Here is a 21,392-nt window from a genome sequence, read left to right as displayed (position 1 = left end):
AGAGAGAGAGAGAGAGAAAGGGGGGGGAGGGGCATGTGAGTGTGTGATAATGGTGGTGGCGGTGGAGTGGTAGCGGTGGAGGAGACGGTGTTGGTTTTACTGGTGGCGGTGATTGTGGTCCTGATGTGAAGGGTGGCGATGGAGATGATGATAACGTGGCTTCCATAACACTATTTGACACATGATTGGATTTATAGCAACTCTCCTTCACGTGTTGTCCTCTGTCTCTTTTCTTTGCTGTCCTTATCGTATTTGTTTTTTTTCCTCCTCCTCCTCCATAAAATTGATGATCACGTGTTGTCCTCTGTTTCTTTTCTATGCTGTCCTTATCGTATTTCTTTTTTTCCTCCTCCTCCTCCTCCTCCATAAAACTAATGATCATGTGTTGTCCTCTGTCTCTTTTCTTTGCTATCCTTATCGTATTGTTTTTTTCCTCCTCCTCCTCCTCCTCCTCCATAAAACTGATGATCACGTGTTGTCCTCTGTTTCTTTTCTTTGCTATCCTTATCGTATTTATTTTTTTCCTCCTCTTCCTCCATAAAACTAATGATCATGTGTTGTCCTCTGTCTCTTTTCTTTGCTATCCTTATCGTATTGGTTTTTTTCCTCCTCCTCCATAAAATTGATGATCACGTGTTGTCCTCTGTTTCTTTTCTTTGCTATCCTTATCGTATTGGTTTTTTTCCTCCTCCTCCTCCTCCTCCATAAAATTGATGATGACGCGTTGCAAAGACTGATTCAGCATTCATGTCATATTTTTATCACCACCACGTCAGTACTTCATCAGCACCAACACCATCATCACCTCCACCACCACCAGCACCAGCACCTCCTCCGTTCATCAGTGTGTCCACCCACCTTGCCCTCACTCCAACTATTTTCATCACCACCACCTCAGTACTTCATCACCACCAACACCATCATCACCTCCACCAGCACCAGCACCAGCACCTCCTCCGTTCATCAGTGTGTGTCCACCACCTTACCATCCCTCACTCCAACTATTTTCATCACCTCAATACTTCATCAGCACTAGCACCATCACCACCTCCACCACCACCTCAGTACTTCATCAGCACCAACACCACCACCACCTCCACCACCACCATCACCTCCTCCATTCATCAGTATGTGTCCACCACCTTACCATCCCTCACTCCAAGTATTTTTTTTTATAGTAACATGATCTTCATTTATCACTTAATCTCTTTATCTATTCATGCTTCAGAAGTAGTCATTACCAAGCAAAATAAAAGATGCAAACCTAAAATGTTTCAACATGATGCACCAACATCAACTTACAGACGATTAGCAGAAAAGTTCTATAGGATGTGGAGGTAGCAAGAAAGAAATCATGAAACTTTAAACGACAAATTCGGGACGTAATGTGTTAGTGAAGCAGCAATTGTTAATTTTCAAAAGTTACGGGAAGCAAGAGTGATCTCACTGACTTTGCGTAACTAAGTTTTTATTGTCAAACATATTTTTTTAAAAGAGTGAAGAGGAAATGGAACAAGAATAGTCCTGATAGATTAGCGAGGGAAGAGAATGATCGGGCACGAAAACCTCGAGAATAAAAGGAGTACACATATCTAGGAAAAACATTTAGTGCACCCAGACCACGAAAACTAATCAGAAACATAACAGGAATGGGATGGGGTGATTTATGTAAACCTCATCCTGAGTAGCAACCTGCCGCTCTCCCAGAAAAAGCGGTGAACAATCAGCCATTTCTGTCAGTCCTAACATACGTTGCAAATATTTGGCACCTCACAGGAAGACTAATTTAGTGAGCAGAAGAAGAAGAAGAAGAAGAAGAAGAAGAAGAAGAAGAAGAAGAAGAAGAAGAAGAAGAAGTATATGGAAGCAGAAAGAAAATATATATATGGATACTCTTAAAGTTAATCATAAACTTTCATAGATTGGTACAAGAAGTCGATTCCTTTTCTAACAAGGAGATTCGTCCCTTAATCACTGCCAGACTGTCGTGCTCTGCCTCCTATGCTTGCCGATTTCCGATCCCAAAACTGCCTCCTCGACCCCAATAACTGACTTCATATATAGTTATCATTAAAATGGTTAATTATTGGTGTTTTTTGGCAATAGGTATGGCCCAGAAACCGGTAATACGTGGCTCTGAGTACGATAATCTGGCAACGGTGAAGTACGGGGTGACGAGAATCTGAAACTCTACGGATGCACTGTGTACGTTTACAAAATTAACAGGTGAAAGAACACATATAATAATGTATATAGCCTAACAGGTAAAGGTAAAGCCAAAGTTGGGAGCACAAGCTTTTACCTGCGCGTGGCTGCATTGCTCATCTCCGTAACATTGTCCCTTTGAATAACACCACGCATTTTTTTTTTGAACTGATACAAAGTCTGCCCATGGTAAAACTTGTGCCATAGTAAGGAATATTACCATTCCAGAAGATGTATAAAAAAAAAAAAAAAAAAAAAACGAAACTCGAGAACATTCACAGTCACGGAATAACACAACACTAACCTTTGTTTTCCTCATCGCAGAGTAAAGTTTGTGCATACCAGGACCCGCCTGTTATGGTGCAAGAAGGTCAACTATGTGTCCCAGTTGGCTGCCTTGTCACGTTATGTTATTACTGTGTGACGACGTTACAGAGGAATTGATGGATGGTGTGTGTGTGTGTGTGTGTGCTACTACACCTAAACACACCATAATACTCGTGAATTAGTAGTGTATCACAATTTAAAGTGCGTAGCGAATCACAATATTATGGAGGGAAAACTATACACACAATAATTTAATTCGATGCATGTTAAATCTCTGATCAACAAGGGAATGAAGGATGAGAGGGAGAAAAGATAAAGATTTAGAACAGATAAAAGATCATGTTAAAAAGAAAGACAGACAAGGAATGGATTGATGATTATATGAACGATAGTAAGAGAAAGAAATCAAAGAAAAAAATGGAATAAAGGAGGAGTGGGAGGAAAAGATAGAAAGAAAGATAGAACGAATACAAAATCATATAAAAAAGAAAGACAGACAAGGAATGAATTGATGATTATATTAAAGATAGAACGAGAAAGAAAGAAAAGAAAGAAAAAAAGGAATAATAGACAGTACTGTGGAAAAGACCGAAATACATAAAGCGAATAAGAGATCATATAAAAAAGAGACAGACAAGGAATGAATTGATGATTATATTAAAGACAGAACGAGAGAGAAAGAAAAGAAAGAAAAAAAAGGAATAATGGGCAGTAGTTCTATCTTTAATATAAAAAAGAAAGACAGAGGAGGAATGGATTGATGATTATATTAAAGACAGAAAAAGAAAGAAAGAAAAAAGAAAGAAAAGAGAAAGACAGACGAGGAATGGATTGATGATTATATTAAAGACAGAAAAAGAAAGAAAGAAAAAAGAAAGAAAAGAGAAAGACAGACGAGGAATGGATTGATGATTATATTAAAGACAGAAAAAGAAAGAAAGAAAAGAGAAAGACAGACGAAATACAGCTAGAAGTAAGAAAGACCAAACAAGACATAAAACCATAAACAACGCGAGGGAACAAAAACAACAATAAACAATAAAGACACAAGGAAAAAGAAAGCTAATTGATTGCTCTTTCGGCCACCTCTTCGGATTCTTTACTGGAGCAGCGATTAGCGGGCTTTTTATATTGTTTCCTTTTTTTGTGTGCCCTTGTGCTGTCTCCTTTGCTGTAAAAAAAAAAATGCTTTAGTCTACGTACGCATACAAAAACTTTCAACTTTATCATGCATCACTTCACCTCCTTGCTTGCTTGCGTCACCCCCACCACCACCATCATCACCACCATTGCCACCACTCAGACCCATCACCTCCATGCATGCCACAGGATGATGGGGGAGGAGGAGGACCTACTCGCTGGTGAAGGACATGGGAGGCAGGACAAGGGGGTACGAAAGGGAACATCAACATGCTGCCACAATGAAAAACAGAATGAGGAAAACGCCGAAAGACAAGGGTTGATTTTCGTTATAGAAGTGTCTATAACGTAGCGATGAGTGTGGTGATGGTGGCGACCCTGATGGAGAGTTTTTATATGCCAACGTTGCCATGTATACCAGCTTATCGTAAGTGGCATATATCGTATTTTCCGGCTTTTGACACTTAAATATTGCCAAGAAAACATTGATATTTGACGGCAATAACACAAACTATAATTGTAGATCGTAACTGGTGCTTGTATGACAGTTTTAGGGCCCGAAAAACGATATATGTGATGTTCTGAGTGCGCGACAATCTGGCAACACTGTATGCATATGTTGAAAAAGACAATTGTACGGTACGATTTAGCTTACATTGTCCTTCTATGATTTTGTTGTTGTTGTTCTCTCGCCCTTTTTTATCTGTGTTGTCTAGTGTCTTTTAGCTATTCCTCGTTTGTCTTTCTTTTCTGTCTTTTTCTCTTGGGTTAAAATCATAAGAATAAGGAAATGTACGGTACGGTACTATTTAGCTTTCATTGTCCTTCTATGAGTTTTTTGTTGTTGTTCTCTCGCGTTATTTTTTTTTATCTGTGTTGTCAAGTGTCTCTTAGCTATTCCTCGTTTGTCTGTCTTTTCTGTCTTTTTCTCTTGGGTAAAAATCATAAGAATTAGGAAATACAGTCGAAGAGAGGCGATTCCAGACCTGACCGCTACACCCCTACGCCTAAAAATGGGCATGGATGAATGAATGGGTGAGTGTCTATCCGGATGACTGACTGGATGGCTGACTGGCTTGTGGATAATTCGGTGGGTGATTAGCTGGTTGGATGAATGGCTGGATTAATGTATAGATAGACGGGTGAATGGATGTATGGTAACTGACTGACTGACTGGCTGAACGGATGAGTAGGAAGGTATAGGTAGGTGGTAAGGGACGGGTGAGTGGGTGATGGATGATGGCTGACTTTGTATGGATGGATGGGTGAATGGATGTATGGTAACTGACTGACTGACTGGCTGAACGGATGAGTAGGAAGGTATAGGTAGGTGGTAAGGGATGGGTGGGTGAGTGGGTGGGTGATGGATGATGGCTTTTGATTGGCTAGGTGGATGATCCTCTTGCGGTCATGTTACGTTATGTCTGCGACGTGACCCCGTTTTTAGTAACCCTATTGTGTCCTCCTCTCTCTCTCTCTCTCTCTCTCTCTCTCTCTCTCTCTCTCTCTCTCTCTCTCTCTCTCTCTCTCTCCTTCACATTCTTGACCCTCCCTCCATATATACGTAAATACATACATTCATAACTCCTCCTCCTCCTCCTCCTCCTTCTTCCATGTCTCTCGATGCTTTCCCACCTTGAACACACACATTAGTCAGCGGCATTAGCATCTTCATGAATGGGGATTATAGATAATGATAGGCCTCTTACTGACGCCTTATCTTCTAGTAATCTTGTGATCCCTTCCCTTCTCTTTCCTTCTTCTCTCTGTCTGGTTTTCTCTCGCTGACCTCATTCATCTTCCTCATACAAATATAAATGCACATATATTCATCCCTCAGCGTCCCCCCGTCATTTCTTTTCATCTGTAGTGACCCTCTAAATCTTCCCGTTTTCTTCACCTTCATTTCTTTAGTCTACCCTTTGACACACCACGTTCTTTAGAGGGTCATTACACATCCATATCTCCTTGCCTCTTTTTCCCTCCTCCCACCTGTCGTCCCTCCCATTCTCAGAGCATACATTCATTATACACACAGCCAACTCCCCTCTCTCCCTTCCTCCCAATTGTCATCCCTCTCATTCTCAGAGCAAACATTCATTAAACACACAGCCAACTCCCCTCTCTCCCTTCCTCCCTGTGTTATCAATTCTTCCCTTCCTTTTTTATCTATTTATACAAGCCGTTTCCTCTCTCTCTCTCTCTCTCTCTCTCTCTCTCTCTCTCTCTCTCTCTCTCTCTGTTCAAGCATATTTATCTTTAGAGTGTCAAGGTAAAGGTTTGTCCATCTCCCTCCCTCCCTCCCTTCCTCCCCTTTTGTCAGTTCTACTTCTGCTAGTCTGCTTTGGTAGTATGTCTTCTTTTCCTCCTCCTCCTCCTGTCCTCGTTTTTTTCTTTCACTCGTTATAATCTATATGCATTTACACTGCTTTTTTTTTTTTTTTTTTCCTGCCCATTCATTTTTATCGTTACTTTCGCATGTATTTTTTTTCTCTATTTTCAGTTTATTATGTGTCTTTCGAGTTATATCACCATTACCCCCCTCTATAACACTACTACTACTACTACTACTACTACTACTACTACTACTACTACTACTACTACTACTACTAGCATCAACAAAATCAACAATCACACCCTTCTAACACAACCCAGCAACGTCTTTTTTTTTCCTCCTCGGCTTTTAATATCACGTTTTCTTTGCAGCTTCACGTTCTTCAGTTCCTAAAAGCACATTCATGACATTAACTTACAATTCGATATAGATACTTCTGCCTTCAACTGAATCACAGGCTCGGGATTTTTCTTCTCTGGGCGACATGACGTGACATGACATAACTTTGTACCGTGTCCCGGGGCCGAGGTGATGATTAGGTTCCTACTCACTACAAGTTCAAAGGACAATAAGACAGAGACGAGCACCGGAGCCACGCGCAGCTATAGCTTATGCCCTTAACTTTACCATGTTACCACGCTCCAGTTCGCTATTTTGCTTCATCATCATTATTTATCTTATCATTTCAAGTGCCTGAATGTTAGGTTATAAACAGGTGCAACTGCTTCGATTATCAGTTGTTGTTGTTGTTGTTAGTAGTAGTAGTAGTAGTAGTAGTAGTAGTAGTAGTAGTAGTAGTAGTAGTAGTAGTAGTAGTAGTAGTAGTAGTAATAGTGATAGTGGTAGTGGTAGTAGTAGTAGTAGCAAAGTAGAAGTAGTAATAGTTGAAGTACAAGCAGTTCAAGAAAGGCGCAATATGATTCTGGCTGTATTTGTCATTCTTTTTTCCTACAAAACGCAGAAAGCCGTCGCTGAATTGAAGAAACCTGACACGGGGAAAGGAATAAGAGGCGGCTTTAAGATCTAAATTGGACCGGGTCTTCCTCTGAAACTGTGAATCTTTTGGCGGCGCTCCCTTTGATGGGTGGATAGTCTTTCATTTTGCCTCGTATTCCCTGTTTGGTTTGTTTACAGCGGTACCCCGGAAAGAAAAACCATTGGTGACAGGAAGCAGTAAATCAGGGGTTCTCAACCTGAGGTACATGTATCCCCAGTGGTACATTTGCACTTTTCAGGGGGTACATTGGGTCCGAGAGAATAACCACTACTGTACAATACATGGTGTTGTAATCTGCATTCAAATTGCACAATGTCGTGTTTTTTTAATTTCCTAATTTTAGTATGCATAACTATTATATAAATTATAGCATCAGTCTACACATACAGATTTCATTATAAAACTACTTCGTTTTTTTATCCTATTTTTTTAGGGGTACACGGGAACCTATAAAAATGCCCAAGGGGTACAGAGGAACAAAAAGGTTGCGAGTCCCTGCAGTAAATAAAGGAACAGTGAAATTAGTCATGCACTTTTATGATCTTTAGTAGTAGAAGACTAACGATACGTAACGAAGAAAAAAGAAAGAGCAATCGTTACATAGATCTAGGAGGACAATAAAAAAATCCTGTAATCACGACTGTTTTTCTTTGTTCTTCATTCCTTGTAAACAAATGAAAATAAAACAAATGAAAAAAATTAAATGAAAACAAATGAAAACAAATGAAATGAAAACAAATGAAAACAAATGAAATGAAAACAAATGAAAACAAATGAAAATAAATGAAATGAAAACAAATGAAAGAAATAAAGAAAGAAACCCGCCACGGAGACCTCAGGGTATGGTAGGTAGTACACGGACTATAACAGCGCATCACAATAGGTGACATTATGTAAGACATCAGTTTGTCAATCAGTGCGTCAGACAGGTCCATCAGCATGCATTGCCTCCACAAGGGTCAGCTGCGGGCCCATGCATGCTTCCCGCCGGCCGAGGGGAGATGAAGAGGAGAACAAGGACGAGAACAACGAAACACGACGAAGAGGACAACGTGAACGAGAACTATAGCGCAGGACGAGGGATGCAAGAAGGAAAAAGCCGAGGTCGAAGATAAGTTTAACGGAGAAGAGGGCGAATACGAGGACGAAAACGATTACGATAATGAGAAGTAAGGAGGATTAGAGATTGGTATGACGATCACCTATCACGCTAAGGAGTATATTTGGGTTCCACTGGGAGACTGAGTGACAGGCGAAGTTGCCAGATTGTCTTACTCAGCCTCTTTTATTTACCGACTTTCGACCCAAAAACTGTCTCGTGGACCTGATGTTTTTAGGCAATAGTTAGGCATCAGAAACCGATAAATAATATGCTCTGAGTACGACAATCTGGCAACGGTGGTGACAGGGCCGTAGCAAGTAGTGAGGGCCCCCCTAAAAAAAACTTCTGTGGGGCCCCATACAGACAACCGAGTTTTACATTCGTTTTCAGTAAGAGTAAGGAGTACAGCAATTAAAAAAACAAGGAATGATGTTATATATTTAAGTGGAGCAGAGCTGGGTACAACATGGGGGCACGACTGATAAGCAGGCCTATCAGAGTACAAACAAATGTTTCTCTTAACAAAATATGATAATATAAATGCAAAACGATCATTAACAGTATTTTTTTTCGAGCTTTGTGGTCTGCAAATTTATTAACGAAAGCATCAAAATCAAGAGATCTAGCAACATCATGTTCAATGGAGAAAGAAGAAGAAAAAGATGAAGAAAAATAAGAAAAAGAAGAGCGACAGCATGTGCCCGAAGCGTAATCATCGTTATAAGATTTACGTAATTGTATAACGACAGGTTGACGGAAGGAAAAGCAATGGAAAAAATAAAGAATGAGGGTAAAAAAGGCAAAAAGAGAAGAAAGAGAAGGAAAGGGAAGGAGGAGGAGGAGGAGGGAAAAGAGGAGGAGGAGGGAAAGGAGGAGTTACAGGAGGAGGAGGAGGAGGGAAAGGACCAATCGTCTCAAGGTGTCAAAGTGAAGGGCAATTATCCCCCACGTTGACGGATGGCAGGGAGAAAACGAGAAGAATTACAAGGGAAAAAAAAAAAAAAGGGAGGAGGAGGAGGCGGAGGAAGAAGAAGAGGAGGAGAGCAGCTTCCCTTTTAGTTCCCCTACACCTATTGATCTTGTGTTACGTTCCTGGTCGTATCTAGGGCGAAGGAAACACACACGCCAACGCCCACACCCACCCGCCCACCTATACACCAGGACATAAGGGGCCACATTCTCTACCATTTCGGCGCCCGAGCACACATACTTGACAAGACTTTCGTAGGAGTTTGGGGCATTTCTAGTAGTTTAATGACCCTGGCGATAGTTTGACCATTCTTCCGTACCATGAACTCTTAAAAACATCCACGAGAACGCTTTTTATATCCTTTTTTTGGCGTTTGAAAATGAGTGATGTGAGAGTCGGTAGCTTTGGGGCATTTCCTGTAGTAGTTTAATGACCCTGGCGATAGTTTGACCATTCTTCCGTACCAAGAACTCTTAAAAACATCCACGAGAACGCATTTTACCTCATTTTTTATTTTTTGGCGTTTGAAAATGAGTGATGTGAGAGTCGGTAGCTTTGGGGCATTTCCAGGAGTAGTTTAATGACCCTGACGATAGTTTGACCATTCTTCCGTACCATGAACTCTAAAAACACTCACGAGAACGCATTTTATATCCTTTTTCCTTGGTGTTTGAAAATGAGTGATGTCAGAGTCAGTACCTTTGGGGCATTTCCAGGAGTAGTTTAATGACCCTGACGATAGTTTGACCATTCTTCCGTACCATGAACTCTAAAAACACTCACGAGAACGCATTTTATATCCTTTTTTCTTGGCGTTTGAAAATGAGTGATGTGAGAGTCGGTAGCTTTGGGGCATTACCAGGAGTAGTTTAATGACCCTGGCGATAGTTTGACCATTCTTCCGTACCATGAATTCTAAAAACATCCACGAGAACGCATTTTATATCCTTTTTTCTTGGCGTTTGGAAATGAGTGATTAGCGTCGGTAGCTTTGGGGCATTACCAGTAGTAGTTTAATGACCCTGGCGATAGTTTGACCATTCTTCCGTACCATGAACTCTAAAAACACTCACGAGAACGCATTTTACCTCATTTTTTTTGGCGTTTGAAAATGAGTGATGTCAGAGTCGGTAGTATCTAAGAATACCGGCCATTAGACTGTTTATACACAAGTGACCAGTCGACCTCTATATGGCAGCTCCAGGGAACTATCTTTTTTTTTCTTATAGTTATAGTAATAGTTTTGTAGTTATTTTTATTTATAGTTTGGAGCAACGAGTAGCAGGCTTTTTTTTATTTTTTGTTTCGTTTCCCCCCCCCCTTTTTTTTTTTTTTTTACAGCAAAGGAGACAGTTCAAGGGCACACAAAAAGCAAACATTAATAAAAAAAAAGCCCGCTACTCACTGCTCCTAAAAAGAATCCAAAGAGGTGGCCGAAAGATAGGTCAGTTTCGGGAGGAGAGGTGTCCTGATACCCTCCTCTTGAAAGAGTTTAAGTCGTAGGCAGGAGGAAATACAGATGAAGGAAGATTGTTCCAGAGTTTACCAGCGTGAGGGATGAAAGAGTGAAGATGCTGGTTAACTCTTGCATAAAGGGTTTGGACAGTATAGGGATGAGCATGAGTAGAAAGTCGAGTGCAGCGGGGCCGCGGGAGGGGGGGAGGCATGCAGTTAGCAAGTTCAGAAGAGCAGTCAGCGTGGAAATATCGATAGAAGATAGAGAGGCAACATTGCGGCGGAATTTAAGAGGTAGAAGACTATCAGTATGAGGAGGAGAGCTGATGAGACGAAGAGCCTTAGCCTCCACTCTGTCCAGAAGAGCTGTGTGAGTGGAGCCCCCCCACACATGAGATGCATACTCCATACGAGGGCGGACAAGGCAAGGATCAAGGCCTTTATTATTTTTTTTAGCACTTGTCCCCTACCATTGTTAGTTTCCTGGTGATACTTACACATGTATCCTTAGTTGTATAATCACACTCTGTACTCCCTGGGGGTTGGGATGGCATGCTCCTCCCTTCTCCTTTGTTGTTTACTTGCAACAATGAACTATGAATCCTCCTCCTCCTCCCGAAATTGACCTCTCTTTCGGCCACCTCTTTTGATTCTTTTTTTTTTTTTTTTTTTGGAGCAACGAGTAGCGGGCTTTTTAAATTATTGTTTCCTTTTTTTGTGACCTTGAGCTGTCTCCTTTGTTGTAAAAAGAAATCAATCAAAATAAAATATAACCCCCACCTGCTGTCCTAATCCACTCCCTTATCTACACCCTCACTGGCAACTTTCTGCATTAACAACATTTCATTCATTCCATTCATCCATCAACAACAAGAACTTAACAACATTTCATTCATTCCATTCATCCATCATCAACAAGAACTTAACAACATTTCATTCATTCCATTCATCCATCAACAACAAGAACTTAACAACATTTCATTCATTCCATTCATCCATCAACAACAAGAACTTAACATTCCATTCATTCATCAGCAACAAGAACTTTCCGTAAATCAGTTCTTGCCTATTTCCTTTTTCAATTGTAAGCTAAATTCATCTGCTTTCTACTCACTCCTGCAGGTCCCAATTTACATTTACATTCTTCTCAGTATAAATAGTTTACCAGCGCGCACACACACCCACACACACACACACACACACCCACACACCTGTCCCACACCTACGCAGTGTCCACTCACGCCTACTCATCCACATGGAGATAATGGACAGTGAAGAGGAGGGCTATAATTGGGAGGAGGAGGAGGAGGAGGAGGAGGAGGAGGGAAGGAAGAGGAAGAAGAGGAGGAGGAAGGCTATAATTGGGAGGAGGAGCAGGAGGCGGTGGAGGGAAGGAAGAGGAAGAAGAGGAGGAGAAAGAAGATTAGGATAAGGATTACGATTACCATGAGAAGAAATAAGAGAAAGAGGAGGAAGAAGAGAAGGAGAAAGGAGTAGGAGGAGTAGGAGGTGGGAGAAGAAGGAGAAGGAGGATGAAGGAGAAGTTGATGGAGGTGGCGGCGGTGGTGCAGACAAGTTAACTCTTATCAGTGGACATGAAGAATATCTGCGTCATCGTGTGGTATTGCTCTCTCTCTCTCTCTCTCTCTCTCTCTCTCTCTCTCTCTCTCTCTCTCTGGTTGAAAATTACTCAACATCAATTATACGGTAAAACAGTGGGTAGGTTGCTGAAAATCAAATAATAATAATAATAATAATAATAATAATAATAATAATAATAATAATAATAATAATAATAATAATAATAATAATAATAATAATAATAATAATAATAATAATAATCGAGAAATAGAACTGAGCAAACATTGAATTCAGAAGCGCCAGTGGCCAAACACAACAGCACTGCAGAAGATATGACTTCCCAAAAGTTTGCTGCATTAATTTTTGTATCTCTAGTTTCGTTCCAATGCAAAGTTGCCAAGTCTTTTTTTTCTGTTTTTAAATCAAAGTTCGTCCCATGACGCTGGTAGGCTTCCTTGATGGGGCCTCGTGGTCGGCTCCAGCCCGTTAATGGCAAGGGCAAGTATTTTAGAATGGCGCAATTCTTATGTGTCTCCTTCTCCTCCCGTCTCCTACTCCTTCTCTCCTTCCTCCTCTTTTTCTTATTTCTTCTCATGGTAATCGTAATCCTTATCCAAATCTTCTTTCTCCTCTTCAACCTTTTACACAATAGAAGGAGGAGGAGGAGGAGGAGAAAATGAGAAGAAGAAGAAGAAGAAAACTGCAAAAGAACAAAAAAGGAATATGAAGAAAAGTTTAAAAGAAGAAATAAAAACAAACCAAGAATGCAGCAAGGCCAGTCGAGGGAAGGTGAGGGACACAGATGAGGCAAGACAAGGAACGTCCATTTGAACCCAACTCAAGACAATTCATGACCCACTTCTCGGAGCTTCACACGGGAAGAAGAGGAGGAGGAGGAGGATTGGAAGGCTGTGGAGTGAAAAGCTAGGGGTGAGGCCATGGTGGAGGGAGGCTGTGAACTGTGATAGAAAAGGAAGTGTTGGGGAGGTGGAAAAGAATGTGAAGAAATGGTTTGAGGAGGAGCTGCAGGGAGGACGAGGCTGAGGGCTGTTTAGGAAATAGGATGAAGACTTAGAGGAGGAGGAGGAGGACGGAGAGATGCAGTGAGGGGGGGGGGGGTGCAGGAAGAGGAGGAGGAGGAGGAGGAGGAGGAGGAGGAGGAGGAGGAGGAGGAGGAGGAGGAGGGGTGCACGCATTGAAAAAAAAAATGAAGGAGGATGTAGATTGTAGGGTGTATGTGAACTTGGATGTATTAAAAGGAGAAAGAAGGTGTGGCGTTGTACTGAAACAGGGTCAAAATATGATGAATGAGGAGGGTGTAGGAAGAGGGGGATGTAGGGTGCATGGGTGAGGAGTGTATGCGGATGTCATAACTTGTCCATTATAGAACAAAGGCCTTTCCCAACGTTACTGGTCGTGGTGTTTCAACTGAAGGGAGAAGGGAACTGTTCTTTACACTGGTATTTCATGATATTCTTAGAAAATTAACCTTAAATGATCATTATGTAATCTATACACTGAGCCACATAAAAGCAAGGGGAGAGGGATATTTTGGTTCTTAGGAAGGTTAAGCAAAACAACAAGATGAACCAGAAGAAAAATAAGATAAATATTAACTGAAACCCTAACAGGTCTTCTACTTGTCCCTGCTGAATGATCATCACGTCCAAAGTTCATCCACGACATACACTATGGGTCGTATTATAAGACATTTCGCCGCCCAAGAACACCTATTTGACAAGGCTTTCGTAGGAGTTGTGGGCATTTCCAGAAGTAGTTTTATGACCCTGGTGGTAGTTTGACCCTTCTTCTGTACCATGAACCTGAAGAAACACTCATTAGAACCCGATTGACCCCCTCTTTTATGGTGGTAGTTTGACCCTTCTTCTGTACCATGAACCTGAAGAAACACTCATTAGAACCCGATTGACCCCCTCTTTTATGGTGGTAGTTTGACCCTTCTTCTGTACCATGAACCTGAAGAAACACTCATTAGAACCCGATTGACCCCCTCTTTTATGGTGGTAGTTTGACCCTTCTTCTGTACCATGAACCTGAAGAAACACTCATTAGAACCCGATTGACCCCCTCTTTTATGGTGGTAGTTTGACCCTTCTTCTGTACCATGAACCTGAAGAAACACTCATTAGAACCCGATTGACCCCCTCTTTGACCTTTAGAAACAGTTGATATGAGAAGCGAAAGTGTCTTATAATGCCAACCACATAGTCTAACTGCTTATGGTCATGTGATGGCAGTAATTATCGCAGCTCAATAACGATAATGACCCGGTGGAGGAAATACTTCTAATGACGGGATGATTGAGATAACTTACCTCCTTGCATCCTTACCGAGCCAATTCATGATGGCCAAGGTTATTAAGGAGGGTCATTAAGTCTCTCCTGTATTGCATTGATTAATATTTGCCCCTTCAGTTTTCTCCAATACCGTCCCATCATTCCGAGTATCGATACGTACGAGTAAGTTTAGCTCTTTCTTCATTAATATTTGCCCTCCCCTCTCCCCATCGCTATTATGCTTACCTCTCCCCTCTCCCCATCGCTATTATGCTTACCTCTCCCCTCTCCCCATCGCTATTATGCTTACCTCTCCCCTCTCCCCATCGCTATTATGCTTACCTCTCCCCTCTCCCCATCGCTATTATGCTTACCTCTCCCCTCTCCTCATCGCTATTATGCTTACCTCTCCCCTCTCCCCATCGCTATTATGCTTACCTCTCCTCTCTCCTCATCGCTATTATGCTTACCTCTCCCCTCTCCCCATCGCTATTATGCTTACCTCTCCCCTCTCCCCATCGCTGGTATGCTTACCTCTCCCCTCTCCCCATCGCTATTATGCTTAGCTGTCCCCTCTCCCCATCGCTATTATGCTTACCTCTCCCCTCTCCCCATCGCTATGCTTACCTCTCCCCTCTCCGCATCGCTATTATGCTTACCTCTCCCCTCTCCCCATCGCTATTATGCTTACCTCTCCCCTCTCCCCATCGCTATTATGCTTACCTCTCCCCTCTCCCCATCGCTATTATGCTTACCTCTCCCCTCTCCCCATCGCTATTATGCTTACCTCTCCTCTCCCCATCGCTATTATGCTTACCTCTCCCCTTTCCCCATCGCTATTATGCTTACCTCTCCCCTCTCCCCATCGCTATTATGCTTACCTCTCCCCTCTCCCCATCGCTATTATGCTTACCTCTCCCCTCTCCCCATCGCTATTATGCTCCCCTCTCGCCTCTCCCCATCGCTATTATGCTTACCTCTCCCCTCTCCCCATCGCTATTATGCTTACCTCCCTCTCCCCATCGCTATTATGCTTACCTCTCCCCTCTCCCCATCGCTATTATGCTTACCTCTCCCCTCTCCCCATCGCTATTATGCTTACCTCTCCCCTTTCCCCATCGCTATTATGCTTACCTCTCCCCTCTCCCCATCGCTATTATGCTTACCTTTTCCCTCTCCCCATCGCTATTATGCTTACCTCTCCCCTCTCCCCATCGCTATTATGCTTACCTCTCCCCTCTCCCCATCGCTATTATGCTTACCTTTCCCCTCCCATCGCTATTATGCTTATCTCTCCCCTCTCCCCATCGCTATTGTGCTTACCTCTCCCCTCTCCCCATCGTTATTATGCTTACCTCTCCCCTCTCCCCATCGCTATTATGCTTACCTCTCCCCTCTCCCCATCGCTATTATGCTTACCTCTCCCCTCTCCCCATCGCTATTGTGCTTACCTCTCCCCTCTCCCCATCGTTATTATGCTTACCTCTCCCCTCTCCCCATCGCTATTATGCTTACCTCTCCCCTCTCCCCATCGCTATTATGCTTACCTCTCCCATCTCCCAACCTCTTACTCCCCCTCCCCATCAATATTATGCTTACCTCTCCCATTGACTTATACCTCCTCCCCATCATTATATGCTTACCTCTCCCCTCTCCCCACATCTTATGATTCCCCCTCCATCATTATAATATGCTTACCTCTTCTATATATATGCCTCTTCAATCTCCCGTCACCCCATTGTGGCAGCACAGACTCAATTAGTGTATTTTCATTGTCACTGTCCTCGTCTCCCTGTGTCTTGTGCGTCTTCAATGTTTGTCTCTCTTGTTACTCGTTTATCTTTGACTGTCCGTCCATGTCCTCCTGTTGTCCACTTCTACACATTGTTTACTACATACACCAACACATAAATGCTACCTACACAGTACAACATTCATACACACGCATACACACACAAACACCTTTTCTATGTGTTTTGTTTGTCCTTATGACCTTTGTATGTTTGTTCAAATAAATAACCCTGACGGATATTGTCTCTCTATCCGTGAACCGATTAGCACTCAGAACACTCACTACCACCAACACCATCACACCTGTCACGTGTCACCTGTTGTTTTGCTTGGGCCCACAACTCCAGTGGCAAAAGATGTCTAGTGAGATGTGTTGGCATGACAAATTGGATTCAGTTCAAGAATTCGGTTGCTGACTAAATGAAAGCTCGGTACGAATCCTGAACTGAGAGATTAGCATACGAAACACTCTCCTAACCCAAAATATTTATCCCTGGGTCATATTCTTAAACATTTCAGCGCCCGAGCACACATATTCAACAAGGCTTTCGTAGCAGTTAGGGGAATTTCCAGGGGTAGTTTTATGACTCTGGTGGTAGTCCCGAAATTGACCTCTCTTTCGGCCACCTCTTTTGAGTCTTTTTTTTTTTTAAGGAGCAGCGTGTAGCGAGCTTTTTTTTTATTATTGTTTCCTTTTTTGTGCCCTTGAGCTGTCTCCTTTGTTGTAAAAAAAAAAGGGGGGTTGACCATTCCTTTATATCATGACTAAGAATACACTCATTAGAAACCGACTTGTCTCCTTTCCGGCCGGAGGAAGAAAGGACAGGACGGAAGAAGGTATGGAAAGAGGGGGGGTGGGGAGAGAGAGAGTGATGGAGGGACTGAAAAATGTGAAAAAAAGAGGAGGGAAGTGACAGAAGGAAGGAATGGATAGATGACATGGGAAAGAAGGGTGGAAATAGTTGATGGGAGAAGCGGAAGAGTCACTGAGGGTCGTATTACAAGACAGTTCGTCGCCCAAGAACACATATCTGACAAGGCTTTCGTAGGAGTTGTGGGCATTTCCAGGAGTAGTTTTATGACCCTTGTGTTAGTTTGATCCTTCCTCTGTACCTTAAGCATAAAAAAAACACTCATTAGAACCTGATTGATACCCCCTTTGATTTTTAGATATAGCTGATGTGAGAAGGCAAAGTGTCTTGTAATACCAGCCATCCCGGGGTCGTATTACAAGACAGCTCGTCGCCCAAGAACATATATTTGACAAGGCTTTCGTAGGAGTTGTGGGCATTTCCAGTAGTAGTTTTATGACCCTGGTGGTAGTTTGAACCTTTCTCCGTACTGTGAACCTGAAGAAACACTCATTAAAACCTGACTGACCCCCTCTTTGACCTTTAGAAATAGCTGATGTGAGAAGCGAGTGTCTTATAATACCGGCCTATACCGACTCTTGCCTCGTCATTCTCCCATCACCCACATCTCCTCCCCCTTTACCCATCAAAGTGTAGTGCAGCCCTTTTCATCCATGCCCCCCTACCCCCTCCCCTTCCCGCCCCTTAGCCGTCCACCATCAATAGACTTGGCCTCCTCCTCCTCCAGCTGGTAAACCACGTGTGTGTGTGTGTGTGTGTGTGTGTGTGTGTGTGTGTGTGTGAGAGAGAGAGAGAGAGAGAGAGAGAGAGAGAGAGAGAGAGAGAGACTATATTCACTTTAAACGTTACATATTCTCTTAAATCCACCGTTTCCCACCAGTGCACAGCTTTTTCACGACTACCCACGCCTTTACCGAGAGTGAGAGAGAAAGAGAGAGAGACCTACCTAACATCGCACACCTGCCATGGTTTCCCTTCTATTTCCACCTGTGCGCACCTTCCCCTGTCCACCTTTTACCTTCTCCCGCATAAAACCTCGTGATAAGGATAATTTAAAGAAGGGTGGAGGAGGGGAGCCGGGTGGGTGGAGGCTGTGCGTGGTGGTGAGTGGGCGCGGTGCCAGGGAGTTGGAGGAGAGGAAGAGGAGGAGGAGGAGGAGGAGAAGGTGGGCGTCAGTCTCCCTCTCCCTAGGTCATTCAGAGGTCACCCTAGTCGACCTTTCCAGTGTGTGTGTGTGTGTGTGTGTGTGTGTGTGTGTGTGTGTGTGTGTGTGTGTGTGTGAACTAGATAGAATTAATGAATCAATATTTACAAGTATTTATATTCACGAATTAACTAATGAATAAAATGTTTAACAAGAATAAATAAATACGTAAGTAAATATTGCGAAAAGAAAAATGTCTTTCCATTGAGCGAAAGAAAAATAATAGGAAAATAACGTCTAGGTGAAAGTCTCTCTCTCTCTCTCTCTCTCTCTCTCTCTCTCTCTCTCTCCCCAAATGATCGTAGATGTTGTTAATTCTTCCCCTGAATTGAACTGAAGTAAATCTCGTAATATTTTAACATGAAAATACGAAGACGTGAAACGAAACAAAGAAAACGAAGCTGTGCGAGGGGAGGTTATAGTATGTAGACGAGTAATGATGTCTCGGTGTTCAGGAGGGATGGGGAAGAGGGCAAAGGGGGAACTACACTGGGCAAATTTTCCGTGGATCTTCAGTCAAACCACGATTTCCGCTGGCGTGGTTCTCATATTTCCGTGGTTTACTGGCGAGTCCACGATCTTCCAAAGCTACGGCACATTTCACCGGAGGACGACGGTATTACTCACCATCACCATCATCAGCAATAACAAGAAACAAATGAGAACCACGCCAGCGGAAATCGTGGTTTGACTTTAGATCCACGGAAAATTTGCCCAGTGTAATAGTCCCTTAATGAGGAAAAGGAGACGAGACGGAAGGAGGAGGGATCGAGGAATGGAAGGAGAGGCAGAATTGAAGAGGGAACGGAAGGAGTGGAGAGTAAACGAGAAGATATGAAAAAAATCACGTTTGGTCGAAAAAAAAATAATAATAGACGAGACGGAAGGAGGAGGGAGGAATGAAAGGAGAGGCAGAATTGAAGGGGGAACGGAAGGAGTGGAGAGTAAACGAGAAGATATGAAAAAAATCACGTTTGGTCGAAAATAATAATAATAATAATAATAATAATAATAATAATAATAATAATAATAATAATAGGCTCTGAGTTATGAAGTTAATCTCTAATCTGTTTCACTATCCATACATTCATCGTTTCTTTCCCTGATTTCTGCATTCATATGTATTTTTTCGGGTTAAATGAAAAGGGAAATGAACAAAAACCTAGTTACGATGAACGTACGGTTTTCTGTGATCGTGCTCTTTCATTCCGCTTTTTTTCTTCTTCTTATGTTACTTTGGATATCATTGTGTATGAATTCACTGTTGATGTTTACAAAGACAGGATAGCAGAGCAGCTGAAAAGGACTTCATTTCGACTCTCTTTCCTATTTTACTAGTTCCAGATTTGACGGCGGGAAACTGAGGAAACACGGGATTAAAAAAAAAATAAATAAATAAAAAAAATGGAACCACTGCATGCGGAGATGGGGCGGGGGAGGGGAGGGGGGAAGCGGCAAGGACAGACAGGGAGGGGGGAAGTGGGGCGGAGGGAGGGACAGAGAGAGAGGGAGGGAGGGAGGGAAGGGGGGCGACGGCAGGGACAGAAAGAGAGGGAGGGAGGGAGGGAAGGGTGGCGACGCGGCGTGCTAGCGTGCAGCGGGATGATGACGTAAGTCTGACCACGGGCAACGGTTTCTTTTCTTGCGAGAGATTTTGCAGGGAAATAAATAACATGAATTTAACTTCCTTCAAGGCCTTATTATATGCACTAAAAAGTAAAAGTAACATACCATATTTAAATAGCCTTAATCAAACGGTTTCTTCCCCTTCATCTAATTTTTGGGGGGAATATGAAGGAAATAAATAACATCAATTCATATTTCAGTGCCTTATAATATGCCTTGATTATGTGCACTAAAAAGGAAAAGTAACATGCCATTTTTATATAACCTTACTTAAACGGTTTTTCCTCTTTATCTCATTTTTTTTAGGGGGGTGAATATGAAGGAAATAAATAACATCAATGCAACTTCCTTCTGGGCCTTATTATATGCACTAAAAAGGAAAAGTAACATGCCATTTTTATATAACCTTACTTGAACGGTTTTTCCTCTTTACCTTATTTTTTTTAGGGGGGTGAATATGAAGGAAATAAATAACATCAATGCAACTTCCTTCAGGGCCTTATTATATGCACTAAAAAGGAAAAGTAACATGCCATTTTTATATAGCCTCAATTAATTAAACGATTTCTTCCCCTATATCTCTCTCTTTTTTTTTTTTTAGGGGGGAATGTGAAGAAAATAACGTCAATTCAATTTCTTTCACGGCCTTATTAGATGCACTAAGAAGGAAAAGTAACATGCCATTTTTATATAGCCTCAATTAATTAAACGATTTCTTCCCCAGGTCCCCTATATATATTTTTTTTTTTTTGGGGGGGGGGAATATGAAGAACATCACGTCAATTCAACTTCTTTCACGGCCTTATTATTTGCACTAAAAAGGAAAAGTAATATGTCACTTTTATATATCCTCAATTAATCTGTTTCTTCCCCTTTATCTATTTTTTGGGGGGAATATGAAGGAAAACAGAAAAGCATACACGAGAAGAATATGAGAAAATCGGCGCCAAGCAGGGTACAAGAATTTTGACACTGCAAAACATAAGAAGCAGCAGACACGAGGCGCCACCGCATGAAGACGTTACTGTAGGCACTAACTGGGTGTGGGTGACCTCCACGACGACCTTGGTGTCGGCGCCGGCGGGAGGAGCATCGGAGTGGCGGCGCGAAGGGTCGTCAGCGCTAGAGACCGACTTGGACCGGCGCCGACCGTCCTCCTCGCCCTCCACGATGGAAGTAGTGACCGTCATGGCTCCGGCAGGACAAGACGCGCCTCACAGCTACGAACGGCGGGCAACAGGTACACGCCGGGCACGGCGAACGGGAGTGCCAGTCAGGGGCTACGCAGGGACAGACGAGGGAGGTTCAGCGGCCGTGGCACCCTGTTTGAGACTGCCAGTGCCACGGTGCCACCCACACGAGCGACGAGCGCACCCCAGCAGCCATCCTCTCCCGCGTCGATATACTCGTGGGGGAGGGGCGGCAGCGGAGGGGTGGGTGGGTAGGGAAGGAAAGAGGGATGGAAATCAGAGAAGGAAGGAGAGAAGGGA

The 21,392-nt window shown here is 42.8% G+C and overlaps 1 protein-coding gene across 3 annotated transcripts in view; it reads right to left on the bottom strand.

The window, feature by feature from the left end:
- Positions 1–21,392, bottom strand: part of LOC126980701 (equilibrative nucleoside transporter 1-like) — a 79,872-nt gene that overhangs the window by 41,102 nt on the left and 17,378 nt on the right. The window contains exon 1 of one of the 3 annotated variants that reach the window (XM_050830847.1): positions 20,941–21,227. The exons of the other annotated variants lie outside the window; for them this stretch is intronic. Coding sequence (XP_050686804.1) covers positions 20,941–21,092 — 152 coding nt within the window. The 5' untranslated portion in view covers positions 21,093–21,227. Of the gene's footprint in view, positions 1–20,940; positions 21,228–21,392 lie in introns of those variants that run through there. 3 annotated transcript variants of the gene reach the window in all.

Source organism: Eriocheir sinensis, chromosome 45 (genome assembly GCF_024679095.1).
Source record: "Eriocheir sinensis breed Jianghai 21 chromosome 45, ASM2467909v1, whole genome shotgun sequence".
Taxonomy (NCBI): domain Eukaryota; kingdom Metazoa; phylum Arthropoda; class Malacostraca; order Decapoda; family Varunidae; genus Eriocheir; species Eriocheir sinensis.
This window is presented reverse-complemented; position numbering and strand designations above follow the sequence as displayed.